This window comes from Lytechinus variegatus, chromosome 2 (assembly GCF_018143015.1).
Source record: "Lytechinus variegatus isolate NC3 chromosome 2, Lvar_3.0, whole genome shotgun sequence".
Lineage (NCBI taxonomy): Eukaryota > Metazoa > Echinodermata > Echinoidea > Temnopleuroida > Toxopneustidae > Lytechinus > Lytechinus variegatus.
This window is the reverse complement of record NC_054741.1, coordinates 28,785,822-28,807,428: the sequence shown is the minus strand read 5'-3', so window position 1 is coordinate 28,807,428 and position 21,607 is coordinate 28,785,822. Positions and strand designations below refer to the sequence as shown.

General features: G+C 36.2%; 1 protein-coding gene across 3 annotated transcripts in view; it reads right to left on the bottom strand.

Annotated features, from left to right (window-relative positions):
* The window catches only part of LOC121407764 (ankyrin repeat domain-containing protein 12-like), a 46,562-nt gene that overhangs the window by 1,701 nt on the left and 23,254 nt on the right, over positions 1-21,607 (bottom strand). For 2 of the 3 annotated variants that reach the window (XM_041598960.1, XM_041598959.1), the window contains exons 2-10: positions 19,164-19,510; positions 14,142-14,241; positions 6,027-6,191; positions 5,395-5,592; positions 4,644-4,786; positions 3,981-4,236; positions 1,414-3,590; positions 843-941; positions 149-289 (exon numbers count right to left, since the gene is read on the bottom strand). In XM_041598960.1, coding sequence (XP_041454894.1) covers positions 149-289; positions 843-941; positions 1,414-3,590; positions 3,981-4,236; positions 4,644-4,786; positions 5,395-5,592; positions 6,027-6,191; positions 14,142-14,241; positions 19,164-19,193 — 3,309 coding nt within the window. In that variant the 5' untranslated portion in view covers positions 19,194-19,510. The remainder of the gene's footprint in view (positions 1-148; positions 290-842; positions 942-1,413; positions 3,591-3,980; positions 4,237-4,643; positions 4,787-5,394; positions 5,593-6,026; positions 6,192-14,141; positions 14,242-19,163; positions 19,511-21,607) is intronic. The other variant, XM_041598961.1, reaches the window with a different exon arrangement.

The following is a 21,607-nucleotide window of genomic DNA, read 5'->3' as shown; positions in this document are numbered from 1 at the left end:
TGTCGGTAATGACAAGTCGCCACTAAAAAACAAAGTCCTTTGGGTTTGATAGACACTACCAGTCAACTTGTTCGTGCTGAAAACTCTCATTAACTACCATACTGAGGGAAACAATTCATGAAGGTGAATGAAAGTGAATGAGTCTTACCAGAGGATCAGGCATGTTGTATATCTCCATGTCCTTGAGAACTGTACACACACTGAATGGGATGGTCTGGTTGACAAGCGCCCTCGCAGCTCGTCCATGGACTCTCACAATGTCCTGCTCTGCAGCCAACATCAGCTTCTCCTGATGACAGGGAAGGAATAAAAGTATAATTCAATGTACGTGATTTTAGTTACAATAATTCCTCAATGCATTACATTGTAAATGCTTTAGTCCAAGACTTTTGGTGATTGAGCTTTTGGGAAAATGACACCAAAATTGTGGAACAATCTGCCTCATAATACAAGATCAATAACAAATTTCAACAGAGTCAAATCTGTGTTAAAAACATGCCTTTTTAAGAATCCCAATAGAAAACGATTCTTCTACATGCATAGAGACTATTTATATGGTATCATGCGTCTTTAAGAACTGCTTATTATTATTATCATTCAAATTCTGTTGAAGTGGAAATGAAAAATAACCATCAATCAATCAATAATCATAATGGAGGCTACCAAGACTTTCAAAGATATGTGATTTAAAACCGGTTCAAAATTCTTTTTTAAAAATTGTTAACAGTGAGATTTTCAAAGGATTCAAGCTTAACATAGAAGATTGTTCTTTCTTCATATAGGCCTACTCAGGATGAGAATAATCAACATTTAACTAATATTTTAGAGGATTTAAGACTTACCCTTTCTATGTAATGTCTAAGACGAAGTTCATGTCGAATCTTCTCCTGCTCAGAGAACTGACTCAACAGTCCATTTGTCAGGTTAACTGGTGCAGACATCTGAAAAGTGGAAAGAGAAGAAATTATGAAACCACAATCTCTACATGTTTGACGGAATCTATTCGGTGAAATGTGGAATACTTCCGTAAAATAATATTCTGTTTTCAACCAAATTCTTAACCAACAGAGACTAAGTTTTGATACATCTTATACGACACGATTGTCACTCTTCTAATTTATATCAATAAGAAAACTGGATGTGTCGTTCATTCTCCAAGGCACTGGAAATGTACTTAATAGACAAATCAATTCTGGCAAAGTATGACTGATATCAAATTTTAAAATTAAAAATGATTCATGTATTAAACATTGAACAATGTACTGTAACATGTCAATTAAACAAAAAAAAATTCCAAGTGATCTAAAATTTGCACTTTCTTCAAATATTCATGATCGCTATCTTCATGTAATTAAATGTTCTCAACTGCGAATTTCATGATTAGATGATATACACTAAATTGCAAAAACTCACCCTTGGAATGACTTGACCGATCTTGTTATCCGGGTCAGACTGCAGGAGGTAGTTCTTCCTGAACATGAGGTATTCTTTGTATCCATTAGGTGGTTTGGGTTGCACAGATGCCATCAGGGTCTTCTGCCTCTCTGCCACCTGCTGTCTGATATTGAGGAATGCCTCAATGGAGTTCGTCTTCTCCTGGGGTGCTGCAGGAACATTATTGGCCTCTTCCATCTGTTGGTTCTGCCGGTGACGGGCCAACTTGCGTTTCCTTGGATGGGATTCCATGTTTGCCTCTGTGTTGTTGTTGGTTGAATTTGCATTGGTGTTTGATGCAGCAGCTGCTGCTGCTGCTTCCACCTGGTTGCGCCGGCTCCGTGTCATTGGCTGGGAAAAGGTTGGCTTTTCCTTTTCCTCCTTCTTTTCCTCATTGCCATTACTGTCACTGCTAGTGGTCAATGCCGAGTTCGATCTCAAAGTCCTTGTTACTTTTGCAGGTTGTTTTTCCTCAGTTGAGGTGGTAGAGGATGTTGAGCTATCACTGTTCTTTTCACTCTTCTCAACTTTATCTGTGGATTTTTCATTACCCTTCGGGGAGCCCGATCTCCCTGAACCATTGACTGATGAGGTTACATCAGGGCTTCCTCTAGCCGGAGAGCGCCTGCGCTCTGCTTCCTTGTTCACGGGACTCTTACGAGCATTGCCATTTTCCCCATTTGACCCACTAGTCCTTTCATTCGCATTGCCCAATGATTTGGTATCATTCTTATGATTTCCATTATTTGAACCTGAGGCACTTGTGGACGACACAGATGAAGTACTAGATGATGTATTATCTTTGGATTTATGAGACGCATCACTGCTAATCCTTAATAATAATGATTTGATTTCTCCTGCATTATCACCAGATGATGGAGGTGAAACAATGTAGTATTCCCTAGCTACAGCTGAGAATTGTGATTTCCTGTCTGGGGACTTCCTAGATGATTGTTCTTGTGTCTCCTCAGTAATTTGCGGTGATGAAACTTTCTCATGAGTTTTATTAGAGTCTTCTTTGACCTGATCTGAAGCAGACTGGGTGGATGTTGTAGCCTCCTCCGAAGTATCCATTTTTTCTTCTTTCCTTGAACTGTGGCTATGATGCCGGTGATGCCTTTTATGGCTCTTTTGCGAACGGTCACGATGTTTTTTCGTCTTCTCCTTCCCATGGTGCTTGGTTTCATGTGATGAGTCTGATTCGCTCCTCTCTCTTGAATCGGGAATGCTTTGTGAGGGAGATTCCCTCCTAGATTCTGTCCTTTGATCACTATCAGGTTCTGAACGTTCACTCTCGTGCCCTGAGGACTGTTTACCTGGACTATGAATCCCTGAAGTTTGCACACAATTTGACGACACAGACTCCTGTTGCACAGACAATGAATCACACACGGTCGGTGACTCTGAATGTTTTGAAGATACTGTATGTGCACTTTGTACAGGTGAGGATCTCGTGGGAGAAAACTTATTTCTACTTGAAACAGGCTCTGGTCTTGTAATGGTAGTTTCCATAGTTCTCACTTCATTCTCATTTGCATTAAAATCATACGGGGACACCACTGCTGCGCTATCAGTACCCGACTGCCCATCTGTCTGAGGACTTGGAGCGCTGCACGATACCCTCGAGTTTTCACTCCTGAGTGAAGACACAACTTTCCCTGATGGTCCATTCTCATTGATTTTGCTCTTAAAGTTCCATGAGGGTATGCCACCATTGACTGTAGTACTATCAGCTTTACTTCCGTCTTTGTTATCCCCTGCCATATTGGAATCATCCGATATGTACAGGTTCGTCTCACTAACACAACTATCTGAGTCCTCTTTCACCTCTGTCAACGTCACTCTTGTGACAGGTAAAGAGTCTATAGTTCTCTCTATGGGAGCCACAGAGGTGGTTATGGACGGACTTGGTTGCCTTCGTTCCTCCTCAACACATTCCAACTTAGAGGCTGTAGACGTTAAATGCGGATCAAAGAGATCACTCTCCGAAGTGGTGGTCGATGACACGGAATTGGGTGCGGCGATGTCCCGCACTTTGGGTATTGTTCTTGTTATTTCCATCACATTGGCACCCTTGCCAGATTTGTCAGGTGATGCCCAATGGATGGTGATCTTTTGCTCACTGCTCCCGCTGTCCTGGGTGAATTCATAGGGATCTGTAGCAGAGTAAAATAGGAAAAACATGCCAATAGATGAATATCTAAAGAGTGAACACATGACAACATCAAACAATATTATCAACAACTGTTTTCTTCAGTACTCCATTAAGAACAAAGATAAAGTCATCTCTTTATCAGTTTATTTTCGTACAGATTGCAATAAACTGTATTGTTCAGTAGTAATGAACCTTCAAACATACTAAGACGTCATACTTTTGTCAGATACTGTGCTCGATGGGTAAGCAAATTCCTAGATAAAACAAAAGTGAAAACAACTATATAAATACTATATGTTTGGGAGGGAGGGTTAATTCCAAGTTCTGTAAATTTTTCTCAGAAGGCTGCAAGAGATGACACAATTCTTTAGGTTACTACAATAGGCCTCACCTTCAGGTAGTTCTGTACCAGCCTTCACCACCTTGTTGTTGAGATTGCCATGAACACTAATGGGATGAGGCGAGGCCATACTCTCTGGAGATGACGGTGATCTTATGACCTGATCCGAGCTGTCGCTACTTGACGCTATGATCTCTAACCTCATGAGGGAGTGGATCTCTGTAGAGCAGGCGATGTCCAGAGGGCGTTTCCCTCTCTTGTTCATCTGGAGCGGGTTGGCACCGTGCTTCAGGAGAAGTTTAACAACCTTGAAAAGAACAGCAAAGAGAAGTAATATGGTGTTCAATGTATTTTGAAAGATTATTAAACAAGTTATAATCGAGAATATAATCCTTTGCATCATGTTCACTTGTCGGTACAAATTTTGGTAAAATTTTCAAACTTCAATTTTTACAGTCTGAACATTTAATTACTTCCTCATTATCCGGATAAAGAGCAATTCTTCTTCAGAACAACAGAATGTCATAGGTATCGTAAGTTTTTCATGATTTTTGCATCACATTCAAAATATCCACCATACTTTAGCAATGCAAGACATTAAGACAAACTTTATTTTGGCAAATCAGACTGCAGGCCTCAGCAAATAACAGGAGTTTGCTAGTTTTCGAAGCTACAAGATAAAGAGTCCTGGGCATGACCATGTTGTATCCTTACCTTGACATGACCATTAACAGCTGCATCGTGAAGAGGGGTATCATCCTCAAGTCCCATGGTGTTGACCGAAGCACCCGCTTTGATGAGTACCTTGGCCACATCATAGTAACCGTGATTGCACGCTTCATGGAGTGGAGTCCAACCTACAGGATGGAGAGAACACAGTACTGTCAATCTCACATCACACATCAAAAGAGAAACCTGGGCCCTGTCTTACAGAGTCTCGATTAAACACAAACTGAAATTGCAATCGATCTGAATTTGTGTAATTAGGAAATTAGAGATTTCGTTATCACAAACCATATGTTAGATGAGGGCCCATCTACAAGGTGTTTCCTTGATCACAATCATGAGACCATAATATTTCTCGGTAATCAAAATGAGGCTGTCCATCCATTAATTTACCTCAATATCCTCAATACGCACCTGCTGACCAGCAAAGTCCTAGATATTGACTTCAGTTTCTGGTGCCTGGTAAGAAGTCTTGATAGATTAATGAGAGCTTCTTTAACAATCAGGTTTTTGTTCCATATTTTTTTCTTATTTCAAATTCATATGATGAATATTTCACTGTTATTAATATCATTATCATCATTCTAACTGGTGCCAGTTGCATAAAAGAAAAACTCTTTCAACTTTTTTTTCTGCCAGTGTTTCAATGTGTAATTATTGTCAGTGGCATAATATTTTTTTATTAGAGCGAAAATTTTATGCAACAGGCCCCTGGAAATGACACTGAATTCTTATTTACCAGCAAAGTCTTGGACGTTGACTTCAGCTCCTTGTTTGATGAGATTATGGGCCATCTGAGCATCACCCTTGATGGCAGCCATATGAAGAGCAGTCTCACCTCTCTCATTGCGCTTGTTCACCTTGTTCTTCACCCCACCTGAGCTGTTTGGTGTGGCTGGGTTATGAGCGGTCTTTGACTGAGGTGTTTGCACTGGTACCGAAGAAGTAAATGGAAAAAAGGTAAACCTTCATAAAAACAATTTTTTTCTCTCTCTTGTTCAATTAATACCTGTCTTTTATACTTCATTATAACATTTTTGGAAGATAATCTCTTCTGAATACCATTTTATCAATATCACAGTAATTTAACAATTCATGAAATTACCCGCATTTGAAAATTATATTGTAGTCATTGATCGATTTTTGATGATGGATCTGGTTAAAGATACATGCAGACCATGAAATACACATACATCAAAAAACCCATCATCAATCCACCATTTCATGTAATATGCTTCTCTTATAAATGGTAGACATAGATGAAAAGTAGTCCCTTCACCAATCAGATTGCAAGATTTCAGTAGCCTATAACAGAAACTTTTTAATTGTAATTTGTGAGAATCAACCACCGAGAAAAAAAAAATAACCAACCTGGATTACTGTTTTCATTTTCATTGGCTGTCATCTGCATCAGGAGAGCAAGCTGCTGCCGTTCTGATAGAGGGATGGTTCTACCGGGTGTACCTAGGAGGGTGGGACTACCAGGTTGGGAACCAGGCTTCTTACGCTTAGGAGCAGGCTTACTCGCCTTCTTGTCTGAAAGATACAAGATGAAAACGATGTGGTTGATATTACTGGGTGAGGTTCAACATTAGAAGTATATTAAAGTTGAAAGTGCCATTGCAAAACTATAACAAGTAACTATTGTTGGGGGAGGGATACTTCTGTAGTTGAAAGCATGATATTGAAATAATCAGGGCCTATTTCATAAATAGTTGATATCATAGCAACTCTTGCTGGAATGTCAACTGCCATGATAACAGTAAATATTCTGCTTTCGGTTTGGCTTCTCCAATGAAATTTGAAATTTTAGCAAGAGTTGCTATCACAGCGACTTTTTCATGAAATGGGGCCCACACGTCAACCCGATGTTAATCAACGTTGGGAATCGAGAAAGGTGGAAAAACTGAGTGATAAGTGTTCAAATGCTCTGATACAGAAATAATTTTTTTTATCACTGTCTCCTGTTCAAGCCATCCACAAACAATTGCACAGAGATGGTGCTTGATCAAGTGAGCTTATAATAGCTAGTCTAGCTCCCTCTCTTGACAACAAACATATATTTCGGGAATTCTGTGAAGGGAACATTCAGCAAATTCCCAAAAATACTGTCACATCCATCAAAGTAATCAATACATTCATTGTGGAATACAATAAATATAATTTTTCTTTTTCAAAGATGTAAAATATACATAAACCAGCTCAAATGTAGGTTGCTGCACATAAATTCAAATGTATCCTGCTAGATGTACAATGTAGGCTTACTAATTACAAACTTCATATACTGAAAGCCTGTGTACATATAATACTCTACATGCAATAGACACAAATTCATTTTCCTGTTTTCTCTAAAATATTGGTCACAACCATGATCTGCTTTAAATCGAATTCAGGTCCATGTACAGGGACAAAGCATCATGTAAAGACGATAACAAATGAATAAGTTCAAGTCTGTACAATTCATCACCAGTTTATGTTCTTTTATAATGTATATATGGAAGCCAACAATTTTTGTTCTCCAAGAACCAGTAATGTATGGAGGTTACTTTTAATTTTAAAACAATCTCTGCAGCAATACGTGCACAGGATATAAGATTGTAGAGGCACCATTAACAACGATAACAACATGCAGATTATTACACAACAGAGTCGAAAGTATTGGAATCAATACTGCTTCCAAATTATTTTTCCAAATGGTAAAAACTGACAACATACAATTTCAACCTGTCTACAGTATGAATAATTGAAACAGCATTATGTAGGCCTGTACATAGATTTAAAAAAAAGATAATTAGTTTTTCAATTTCCTATCCTAAATCAATCACTGGTAACTTCTTTGCATGAGACATATGACACTGACATATGATATCATACCCTTGGAGGGCATGTTACTTCTGTTGGATTAGTACAGGATTTTAAAACTTTATTTTTAACCCAGCCGAGTAACAGGGGTCCGATAAATAGATGTACATTGTAGGTCACTCATGTATTATAACTAGCTATGGCTTCATTTGTGAGATCAACTCATGACGTACAACGCAAATGAACTATTACATACTCAAGTTTGATAACCTGAAATATAAAAAAATATCCCCACTGCATAAATACATTACTGGAAATCAAATTTAATGTACATGTACAATATAGGCCTACACTGCATTAGATGTTGTGAGCCTACTAAATTAATAATCATATCAAGCATGTTAATAATAAGATCTTTTGTAATCAACATATATGCCTTTCAAATTATCAATAAAATAACAGAAAATTAGAAATTACCCTTTGCAAGAACTAGAAGTAAAATGAATATCCTTTTTCTAATTTTGGCTCAGAGGGGTGTTTTATGAAAGTTGTCGGCACCGACTAAGAGGTCGGTTCTGACAGTTTCAATGAAATCCTTGGTTCACTACTAAAACAAATCTTTCAAAGTACATTGTATGAGACTTTAGAATCATTATATTTCAACTAAAATTCCTCAGATACTATTCATCTAAAAAGTTAACAAATCACTCTTCTTAAGTTGTTGATTCTGTTCTCAGCAATATTCCTGCAAAATGATAGAAAATGCGAGGAATAGAATGCATTCAAGACATTCATGCATGTGATCAAATCAATTGCATAATTTAATTTACAATGCAACCTGGGAATGCAACATGATGCACAAATATACACATAATGTAATTACAGCATGATTTTATTACATATTATCAAACACATATGTTGATTTATACAAAAGATTGTCAAAGCAACAACGACTAACCAAATTAAAACAAATATCTTATGTCACCATAGATTTTAATCTAACGTTTTGTCGCCAAAACATGTACATGTATCTCGTTTAAAACAATGCCTGCCCATGCACACAATTCAAGGAGCATGAAGCACACACGTACACGTATAAGTGCCAGAAGGGTGTTTTGCAATGCTTTCCCTTCATAACGGACTACCTATTATAATACTTGTATAGTTCTGAGCAGATAATAGTCAATGTGACTACGTGCAAATCATATTGTAAGGGGTCAGCAGGGGCAAAAACAGGAAATAAATTCACCTGTTTTAAAAGCCTAAATTTCCTCTGCCTTCAGCAAGAAGATGAGTCACTTTCACCCTTAACACATAAAATAGGCAAAGCTCTATCATGAATGAACATGAAGGCAGTCTTCCACATTTCTAATGATGATATACACATGTTTCACAATAAAACAAACATATCCAAGTTTATTTGAATAAGAACAATGACATGTATTTGAAAAAAAAAATTATCTACAACTTTCTGAGAAAATTGCATTTGATCAATATTTGTATATGGAAATGGCTTGCATGCTGTCGTATGATAAAAACAAAGACATTGAAAATTCATTACTTTGTATCAAGAAACTCCGCCAAACTTTCACTTTTTTTTTGCTTAATAGGCCTACACATACTGTACAGTATGTACAGTGAGCTTCCCCTATACATACGTGTACATACATGTAACTTCCTTAACTCTTTCACTGTAAAACTGTATTATTCAGGCATGATATTCCCCTTTAAAAAAAATCTGAAAAATAGCCAAGGGTCGCTAAGTCACAGACGAAGTCTGAGGCCAACCGCCCCGGTCAGGGTCACAAGCTCTTGCATAGTCAAGAAATCAAAAGTAATTTTTAAAGGTGAGTTTGCATGATAGTTTCATCATTTGACTTAAAAAAGCAGTAAAAAACAAACAGCATGAGAATGTTCTTGGGCAAAGGATTTCACTAAAAAAAAAAAAATCGGAATTCTAATTTCAATTGGGAGAATATCATGACTGTGTTATTTTGGAGCCTGCATGTTGGAGCGACGTAAAATAAAAAAAGGGGGAGGAGGCATCAGAATCAAGACACGATCCCCTAACATAAACTTAGAACATAAAATGAAATCACACACTTTTCTATAATAAACTGCAAACGGCCTTTTTCAATAAAATAAAATAGTGCATCACTTTTTAGAATGTGTTAAATAATAATCTTTACATGTAATTTGACCAATCCTAAAAAAAATAATAATTTTACATAACTCGCATGACATTTGTGAAAGCAGAACTGGGACTTCTACAGACTGGCTTGTGCTCAAATTTTGCATGACAGATTGCGAATCTCAATTTTTCAGATGGCAAACAACAAAGTATACAGTATGTAAAGCTAATTCTATTTCTGTCTTAAATCAATATGACAGGAAATGAGTTATGCCTCAGTCTACAAAAAAGAAATGAAACGTACAGTACCAGATGCTATAAAGAGACTCAAAAGTTGCATGTTCGTGCACAAATGTAGAAGCAATAAGGTAAAGAATAATCACGAAAGGGGCCCATAGCATGAAAAAAAAAGTTCATTGCCTTTATGATGCCTCAACGTAAAATCTTACATCGTGTTTCAAAGTTTACTCATTATTGAGTTGGATTATTCTGAATTGTTCTTCACATGCAAGACCCAAGGCATTTAATTAAATGAGGATTCCATTTCCAATAGAATGTACCCCCCCCCCCCCAAATTAATAAATGGCAGGATTTATATCCCAAACATATTGCAGGCCTAGGCCTACATGTACATCTATATTTTAATTTTAATTTATTTATTTATGCTTCAGGTCATCTTTAATTTGGACACATGTACATGTAGCCTTTGATCGAATATTGGGCATTTTCCCTTAAATCCATAATTTATTGTTCGAAATAGACATAAATGAAATACTCCGAAAATTTGCTTTGCCCAATTGATCGTGGGCCCGGCGGCCGCTGTGCAACACACCGCTTAATGAGGATTCCATCTTTTAAATGAACACAGGTCCATTTTAATGTCTAACTTTGTTTTTGGAGAGTTTCTATAAAATTTCCATTTGGCTCCCCACATTCCCAGCAAAAATATGTGAAAATAATGAATATAAATTATTTCACTGATTATTTTGGGATTCTTTACTACGGAAGACAAGGAGGCTTTGGCCACTTCGATTACAACTATAGAAAAATACACTTTTCATCAAGCTATATTTCACTCAGTAGACATTATCCCATTGCACAATTTACATAGCCTTCAACATTTAAGTCTGTGCAGGGTTTCATCAGAAAAAATGTTTTGAAAGCGAATTGAGAAAAAAAATTTCATCAACTGGAGATATTTTTAAATGTGATGGTACCCACTCCTTTACAGGATTAGTCATAACATGGACCTACTACAAAATGGTCACAACTGTTAAATTGACCAGTATTGCGTAATTCTCTCTTTCTCCATAGGCCTGTATGTAAATCTTCATGCATGATGTACTCAATAAATGTCACAATGTCCTAATACTGCAGGTGGTTTCAAACCACCTCAAATCACAAGAATCCCTGTTAAATTACAAGAACTTTTTCAGGCTAAACAATACCTGTCGATTATTCCAATATTCACACCGCCCCGACACATAACATAACCTTCCGGACATTACATGTACATGTAGGTCCTGAAATTAGACATGCGCACTATGGTCTTATAAGCAAGCCAGGCGCAAGATTCAAAATCACTACATGTACATGTAGCTCAGCAGCCACCTAAGGCTCGTTCGCCTAACTACACACTGGGCTAAAAGTTCCAGTAATTTGCTTTCACGCTGCCAAAATATCTACAACCTTGGAAAAATCCCAGGAAAAGTTCTCGTAATTTTGTCAAGTACCTCCTATTTAGCAGGTTATTTTCTTTCGGGGAGATAATGCGTAATTTGCTTTCCTGGTATTTTCTGATCGTGATAGATCAGGGCACATTTCCAGATCAGAAAATACCTGGAACTGACAAACTTGGAGGCGGTCTGAAACCACCTAATGACTACCATGTATTTTGTAAACAGGAGATACATGTAGATCAATAGAACAAGTAATTAGTACCAGTCATCAGCAAATTTTCCTATCAGTATAACAGACTAAGTTACCCCTAACAGGTTGCCTTAAAATGAAAGAAATAGACTCCCCCCAAAAAAAAAGGATAGCCCCTAAGAAATAGAAATTATTTCTTACCCTGTTGGAAATATATTTCTAACAGGGTAGTTTTACTTTGCTGCCCCTCCCCCCATATTTTCCCGATCAACTTCTAAAATTGTAATTGATCGAGAGGATGAACCAAAATTAAATTATTTTTATCAAATGTCATAACATGTACAAACAGACTACATGTAGTTTAGGCCTATAGCCACAACAGGTCGAGGTGTTATTTAGGTCAGGTCCGTCCCAGGAAAATGTTGATTTGAAGAAAAATAAAACAAGCACAATGCTGAAAATTTCATCAAAATCGGATATACAGTAAAATAAATTAAAGGACAAGTCCACCCCAACAAAAACTTTGAAATGTCATAACTTTCTTATTTTACATCCGATTTTGATGAAATTTTCAGCATTGTGCTTGTCTGATTTTTCTCTATTGATTCAAATCAACATTAATTAAATATTACATTTTAAAGTGACTGAGTGACATGCAAATGAGAGTCGATAATGTCCCTCACTCACTATTTGTTTTGTTTTTGTTTGAATTTATTTGACAATAAGGACCAACTTGACTGAACCATACAGTATTAAACAATGCTAATTCCACATGTTCTGGGAGGAATTAATTGTTGTTTCACTTGACAATGAGGAAAAATTATACTATTGCATAAAATTGTGAAATCAATCGAAATTTTAAAATGTATTAACATTCTTATTCTACATCCAATTTTGATGAAATTTCAGTGTTATACTTGATAGATTTTTTTTGTTTTTATTACCATCAACTTTTTCTTGAGGTGGACTTACCCTTTGATGAACAATTTGTGTATTTTCTTTAATAACTTTTTCAACAATGGAGAAGATCTAGCACAACACTGCAGGCTAGGCGGCTGGCCATTAATAAAATACACCATCACTGTAATGTTCATTCCCTTTAAAAGGGTGCATAGCAAATATATCCACGCACTTTAACCTTCCTGTGCATTATGGGTAGCCAATATCCTGTGTAGCCAGGCATTAATATCCTGTCAACAACTAGCCAGGGAATTCAGCGGAGAAATATTACAGCCAAAAAGGTCATTTCTCTGATCACATTTTAGATTCAGCAGCTCTTACATTAAAAAATGAATAATCATAATCATGGTGATGTATCATGGCGTTCAGATACATGAAGGCTATGACACATGTACAGGACTACTCTTTCTTTTACACATTCCTTGAATTTGCCAATTACATGTATCTCCCTTTATCAAAACATGATCATTCATATGAATACCAGTATATAAAATTATTGAATGTAAATATCTTTCCAACAACAAACTTAAATGTACTGGTACTCTATACTCAATCATGCAGAATTAACAATATACTGTAAATGTAGTAACATGATTTTATCAAATTCAGCTTCCATTCAGTGAGATACTTGTTAAAGCCTACTGGTAGTACACTTTCTCCATATTTTTTTTTTTTTTTTTTTTTTGGGGGGTCATGTGTTCAAGAAAGATGACTGAAAGTCATGTAAAAAATGAAGGCTAGAAATATAATACAAGGAGTCTACCCAAGTAAAATATCTTGGGAGTTGGGATCATAAAAATCAGTTTGACTTCATGAAATTTGACTTACAGAAGAAGTCAAGAATATTTTCAAAGTCTGGACTAAAAAAATTGCTTTGACTGAACTATCTGATGTTAATGGAAATATGCAGACTCAGCGGTATGTGCATACATGTAGATATGTGCCTAATTTAAACCAACAATAAAATTGTTATATTTGAAAAAATAAGATATTTGTATTTTATGGGTATTTTAACAAGCCTTAGAATAAAGTACATGTACATGTACACTAAAAAAAGTTGATACTTATCCCAGTTCCATCTTTGTTTTAATACCATTCCTTCTTTTTACATGTATACAATAGGCTACATGCATGTTAATTCCTTCACAATACTTCTGATTGTAAATGACTCACTGTTTACATACATCAAGCTGAGACAAGTATGACATCATTGCAGTTTATAACATGAGCGAATCATGCCATTTTTACGTTTTTAGCGAACACTTTTGGAGGACCACACATTGCACTCCACGCGTAATCTCCATGAGCATAATTACAGAGGACACTAATTAACGTCTCATGAGTCACGTAAAAGTACATGATCACATGTTCAGCCCATTAGAAAATTGCCTATGCTCGACTACATGCAATGACATCTCATACAGAAGAAATTGGTACTGTCCTGTATAGAGTACAAGTTGCACAGCTTCTATTCTGGATGTTTTGTATACAATATTATTAAGATAGGCCTACATTTTAGTTGATTACTCCATAATCAATAATTTCATTTACAGTAAAAGCCATACTGTACATATATTCTTGTGTAATAGGCCAACAAGTCATGGGTATTGTACATTCATATTAAAATCCACCACTCAATCGAGGTTCTGAAAATTATAGAGAATTTTAATTCTTTCTCTCGAAGTTCAAAATAAAACCAAAGAATATATTTTTTTTGGTCTTACCTTCCTCTCCATTGACGCTAGTGTTGAAGAGTCTTCTTTTGAGAGACGTCTTGCTCTCAGGTTTGGCTGACTGCGGCATTTTTAATGGCGGTTGTTTTTCCTATGACACAAAATGAATAGAACATCACATCATTACAACTTGCTTTGTAAATTTTGAGGGGAACTCTCTCTTTTATAATCACTACATATATGTGCCGCTTTCCACAAAGCAGTATTGGTATTACCACTGAAACTGAACACAGAAGCTACATTGTATATTTATGGTCTGGTACTATTAGAATTACTATTTGATGAAGAAAATAAAGTGTTTTACAACCTTGCTACATGAACATGTCATAGTGATGATTAAAAAAACACTACTGTAAATAATATGACCAAGTTTGCCCCCCCCAAAAAAAAACAGAAAAAAGAGGGGGGGGGGGGGGGTATGCTCAGACAGGCAGAATGCCTCTGGCATTCTCACCTGCATTGCGAAATTCAATATTAAGCAGTAGTATTGATTTTGTGAGTTGCGTGACAATGCAATATCAAACATTTTGTCTTTACTTTTGCTTTTTGAGCTTCAACTATAAAATTATATCAAACTATGTCAAATATTCATTCATACATGTGGAGGCAAACAAAAAAAAAACAAGTTCTTGGCAACAAAGATAGTACAGAATAAGAAAATTAATGGATGGATTTGATCAAACTTAAAAAATATTCTACTTTTGGAGTAAACATCAACATTTAATGTACCTACTTGACCTGAGATGACCTTTTAGCTGAGTTTGTAATACATCATACATGTACATTCATAATATTCGTGATATCAAGTATTCATCTCACATCAGAATTTAAAAAATAATCCAACCCAAATAAAATGTTTTTAGATTAAAAAGAAATATCTGACAAGTAGACAGGTAACAATTTGTACACTGGACAAATTTTAAGTTCTGAATTTATTCCAAATTGTAAAACGTGGTAATTTACTAGACCCAATGACCATGGTCAGGGAGACCAAATCACCCACATTGGTGATGACATAGTGATGTATATGTAAGTCAAGGGCTACTCTTCCATTTAATAATGAAAAAATAATTAATGATGGACTTTAAATTTTCCAGTTTCATATGAAATGAACAAAATTCTAGTAGTATTGTCCCCAACCCTCATGAAAGACCTAACGACAAGCAGAGGGTGATAAATGCTTGATGTACATGTAGGTCATATTTAATGCTCCTCTTCCATAACTTCCTAGTTATTATTCCACTCCAGTAAAAGGGAAATGGTAAGAGGAAACTTGCTGGTTGAGGCTTTTCCTTTGTGTGAATAACAAATAACAGATGGTTTTGTTTTCACTTTTAAAGGGAGAAGTTTGAACAAATTAGATGCGTAAAACAGGTCTGATCGCAGCCCCAAATTCTTTGATAGGATACCCAAATTTCTAAAAATTTCAATTCCAATTTGCTACCCCTCCTACCCGCGGACCATAATAATAATGTCTCTGATAGACCTAGGCAATATGGCGAACCCGACTCTCAAATTTTGCTGAAAATTTAGAGTTATAGGCCTATGGGTCAGTGAAACTGAAAGTTTGAAATAACTTTGAAGTTTATAAACATAATGGATACATGAAGCACTGAGGAAAAGATGCAGCCATAAAAACCGAAATTAGATACTTTGTAAAGTTCATTCAGTACACATGATATCACTACCACCTCTCATCTTGTGCACAATATTGTTTTACACTGATGTAAAATGAATAAATAAAAAATTGGAAAGAATTTCTGATTTTCAAGTGGTATTTCACTTTTTTTTTAATTACAGTCCAACCAAGTCCACCCAAAGAAAAATGTTGATCTGAATCAATAGAGAAAGATCAAACATGCATAAAATCCGCATATTCCATTGTTTGTGCCATGGTACAATTGAAATCACTATAATGAATTTGGGCCATTAGTACCCTTTTTACACAGGATTTTCTTAACCCCGGACTATCGCTAACCCCGTGCTATCCTTAACCCCGTACTATTTTTTTTCCTTTTCACACATGCCAAATCGTTATTGCTAACCCCGGAATAGTGGATTTGGCGATCATTCGTAGTACAAGTACTTCACTCGTACACTTTTTACACACGCTAAAATTTCCTTAACCCCGTACTATAGGTGGGGCTAAATAGTACGGGGTTAAGCTTAGCCCACTTTTGTTTTACACTAGCGATCTTAACCCCGTACTATCGCTCTTAGCACCGCAATTGGTGATTAACCCTGCTTTTTTGCAGGGCCAAATAATCCCGTACTATAGGTGGTGTTAGCCCACTTTGCAAAAATGCTGTGTAAAAAGAAAGTGGGCTAAGCTTAACCCCGTAAGTACTATAGGTGGGGCTAAATGGCAATTTAGCCCCAACTATAGTACGGGGTTAAGGAAATTTTAGCCTGTGTAAAAAGGGTATAGGTCAACAGTATACATGGTAATATCGTATACGTAAAATGGGTTCAAAGAACCAAACATAAGACCACCAAAGTATTCTATTTGTAAAATATATATGTAGACCTACATGTACATGTATGAAATGATTCTCGTCAATAATCAGTATTTTGCTGAACAATATGTAAAACAAGCTAAAAATGCTGTTGGGTTGACTGGTCTTCTTCCAAGCAATATACACATCATCATTATGTGCTATTATCAATGTCGGTGGTTTGTAATTCAGGTTTTAAATCATTTCACAGAATTCCAATTTCCATAACATAAACTGCCACCGTTTGTCAAAACTTCAGTTTTGTATTTTATTTTGTACAAAGTTAACTATGATTTCCATGCAAAATTACTGATTATTGCCATTGCTCAAATTCAGCTTTAAACATGAGGGGAAAAGGTTAGTGCTCATCAATAAACAGTCAATTAGCCAATATGAAAAATATTCATGATGCAACATTTTAACTTCAGACCATTCACATTTAATATGGCATTACTGATTTAGGTTGTAACTAAATGTGAGCAGGCTTGCAAAGTTATCTATTCATCAGAAATGACAATCAATCAATGGCACAACCAACACTAATGAGCTTTTCCATGAAAGACGGAGGATAGCAAACAGCTTGGCTTATTATCTCAATAATCATCAATGAGAATACTTGATGCTACATGTATGTACATGTATATGGGGTGATGCAATGAGCAGGTGTGGCATAGATCCAATGAGTAATTACTACAGGCGAGCAAGATGAGATTTTCTGGAAAAATCACATGACAATATCAATTCTACTCAACATCTTGTAACCTTTGAACTTGAGGGGGAAAAAAGAAGCTAACATTGAGAATTTTCAGAAAGCACTTTGACTTTCCACAGAAAAAGCACAAATGTACCATCTCCAATAAGATCAGGGAAGAAATTACATGAAGGCTGGGCCGATTTAGCCCCTTATACCGTTTTTAGTAGATCGTGATATTTTTGTCCGCACCAGGCCTTACATGTAGTTTCACTCAGCCTGATTTTACACATTGAATGAAAAGCCAAATTTACATTAAACAAGTGGAATACCTCTGGCCGTCTCACCTGCATCACGCGGTTCAATATAGCAGCAGTGCTGACTTTGAATACTACTCTAACTCGCACAAGATGTTCAGTGATACATGGTTACTCTTATGTCCACTTTTTATGAACTAGACCAATAAACTTACAGAGATTCACCAAAAAACCCCAACATGGCCAAAGTTCATTGACCTTACATGACCTTTGACCTTGATCATGTGACCTGAAACTCAAACAGGATATTCAGTGATACTTGATTACTCTTATGTACAAGTTTCATGAATCAGATCCATAAACTTTCAAAGTTATGATGGTAATTCAACAGATACACCCAATTCGGCCAAAGTTCATTGACCTTTGACCTTGGTCATGTGACCTGAAACGTGCACAGGATGTTCAGTGATACTTGATTACTCTAATGTCCAAGTTTAATGAACTAGACCAATAAACTATCAAAGTTATGATGGTAATTCAACAGATACCCCTGATTCGGCCAAAGTTCATTGACCCTAAATGACCTTTGACCTTAATCATGAGACCTGAAACTTGCACAAAATTTTCAGTGATGCTTGATTACTATTATGTCCAAGTTTCATGAATCAGATCCATAAACTTTCAAAGTTATGATGGGAATTCAACAGATATCCCCAATTCGGCCAAAGTTCATTGACCCTAAATGACCTTTGACCTTGGTCATGTGACGTGAAACTCATGCAGGATGTTCAGTGATACTTGATTAACCTTATGTCCAAGTTTCATGAACTAGGTCCATATATTTTCTAAGTTATGACATTTCAAAAACTTAACCACAGGTTAAGATTTCGATGTTGATTCCTCCAACATGGTCTAAGTTCATTGACCCTAAATGACCTTTGACCTTGGTCATGTGACATGAAACTCTAATAGGATGTTCAGTAATACTTGATTAACCTTATGGCCAAGTTTCATGAACTAGGTCCATATACTTTCTAAGTTATGATGTCATTTCAAAAACTTAACCTCAGGTTAAGATTTGATGTTGACGCCGCCGCCGCCGCCGCCGTCACCGCCGCCGCCGCCGCCGCCGCCGTCGGAAAAGCGGCGCCTATAGTCTCACTTTGCTTCGCAGGTGAGACAAAAAACTAATGGAAACAGCTTTATATTTTTCCCTAAATCAACACAATTTTCAAAATCCTGTAACTTTTAATTTCTTTTTTTTCCAGTTTTTGTGGATGCACCATTTTCATTAATGAATATTGACTTTATCCTAAGGATAGCCCTTCAAATAAATAGGCCTACATTATAAAACAATAAAATAAATTTCTTTAAAAAGATATCAAAAGAACGCCTCAGTGAGTACAAGTAAATCTGTAAATCATAGTTTAAAAGATAAAAATAAACAATTTAAGTTAAAAAATAAGTGCAATATATCTGTAAATTTTATTTAAACTAATTTAAATATGAACAATGATAGCTGAATGAGAACGTGAATATTTAACAATGATAAGTGGAAACATTATCTTACCTTTTTATGAGGAGACGCTTTCTCCGCCATGCTGTCTTCCAATCCCGACACTGCATTTAAATCCACAGTGTGGTAGCGAGTCAGTTTGAAGCCGGAACGAACCGTGGTGTCAAGACAACGGCTGAAGAGCCTCCCTACCCGGTGATAGCTAGCTGGTTAGCTAGCGAGCTGCCAGCCCTCTAGCTATCGCGCTCCCACAGAATCACCCGAATGGTTCAGGAAGGCAATGGCTCCTCAGTCGTTAAACAAGATTTAATTCCAGATTGGTATCCAAGTATTAAAGATGAAGATAAGTGTAATCCAACGAGTTTGATGGCAGTTCTTGTCACTGGTTCATTTGAAGATCACTGAAAATTAGAGGTGAAAATGAATAGAACATTATTGAAAGGGTGCATGATAATGTCTGTTGTTCATCCTGAGAATAAAAAAAAACAAAACATGGGGACCCAGAAGTCCCCAAGTTTATAATTGAGTTAAAAGTAAATTAACAAAGATAATTAGTGAAATCTCTAATATGTAGTGTATACACGCACGTACATGTAGGCCTACATGTATATGCACTTGTATTGCAGTATTCATTATCCAATAATTCAGAGAATTCAATACAGAGGAATATCATAATTTTTTATAAACAGAATAGGCCTACATATTCAATTCTGATCATGTTCCCACTCCCAGGAATTCACTTTTTCTCTTTTTTTCAGTCTCTCCTGTCTCCTCTCATAGCCAAATATTTCTTATCACACTTGCATTGCTACAAAAAAATCCTAGTGCATGAATTTAAAAAATATTTCATCAATCGGATATTGCAGATATTACATGTTAAAGTAAACACATTGTAGTCCTTCATCAATACCGTCTCAGCAAATAAAAGAAAATAGTTATTCTTTTAAGAAACATGTCAGATTATAGAATCAACAATTCCACCAATGTAGTCAATTGCTATGTACATCTGCCCTCCACTTTTCCATTTTAGAATACATGTAATTGCAATCATGCTTTCTTATTGTAATGATAGTGCAAATAAATTTTATGAAGCAGTTTTTATTTATTGGGGAAAAAAAGGTGGTAGGCCACATGTAACATCAGAATTTTGAAGGTTTTATGACCTACAGGTATGGTTAACAGCAGGAAAATGGTAAATAACGGCAATAATAAACAGTGACATCACACCACGGGACTTGGCAAAGAGCCAAAACGTGGTTTATTATGCCAATGTGTAGGTGAGTACTAGTAATTTGAGAAAACTGTCAGAATTCATGAGTTGTTGGGGGTCAGGCTAATATATACAGTTGTTCAGTTGTTTTGGTTCAAAATTGTCCCAGCTATAAATCAGATACACCTGCAATAGCTGGAGGCCTATAAGTGAATATACATGTACAATGTATGCACCATGCTCAATGGGGTTGACCTGTGAGTGACCTTCTGCAAGGGACGGTCTCAACATATCAGTTATCAACTATCCCAATAGAATGGACACTAATCAAATATCATTGGGGTTAATTGGTAGGACTTTATGGTCATGTAAAATATGAGGATATCCCTAAACTGATTATAGCTTGATCAAAATTATAGTCAGCTTTCTTGGTCCACTGAACTTTGCACACCTCCATATTCTAATACACAACCAATGGAGAAGAGGCAAACCAAGGAGCTTGGGCAAACATTGCTGAAAAATGGCCTGTATTTAATAAATACAGGACCTTGTAGTAGAAGCGACAAGTAAATGTATCGTATGATTAATTCATATAGAATAAAGGCCTATATGTGGTCATGTAGGCCTATAGATTTTTGTCTTTTGAAGAGAAAAACAACTATCAATCCTATGCAGAGCAAAATGATAACCTACAAAAACATGTTGTTCAAACCGGCACTGTCCAGCCATGTATTTTGCATTAATTTATTGCTTTATCTTCCTTCAAAATATAGGGCCTATTTCCTGCAGCCAGCTTTTCCATTAGAAATGTAACGTGTTGTGAGTACAATACATGCATGTTACAATGGGCTTACAGCTTACTTTCTAAAGATATTTCTTTCTTATTTTGCACATTCATGTATTTACAATGTTTGATCCTTAAGCGATGACAATATATTACAGAGGCAAAAATAATATCAATGCTAGAGTGGATGATAAAACAAATTTACTAACAAAATAACATGAGTACTTGGTAAATAAATATATATATATATATACATAGTGTGGATTATTTCAGAACTATCAAACACAATATGTACATGTATCACCATCATGCAGACAACTTGAGATGGATTCACGAAGCGTTTAATGGGATCCTGTTGCAGATTTAAGACTTTTTGTATTGCGTAAGCCTATACCCCCACTGGTGGGAATAAGAACAAATGCCAAAATCAATGAACAGACATGAACATTGATAGAGTGATGGAAGAAAAAAACAAACAGAGCTCCAGAATTTTGTTGCTCTGCT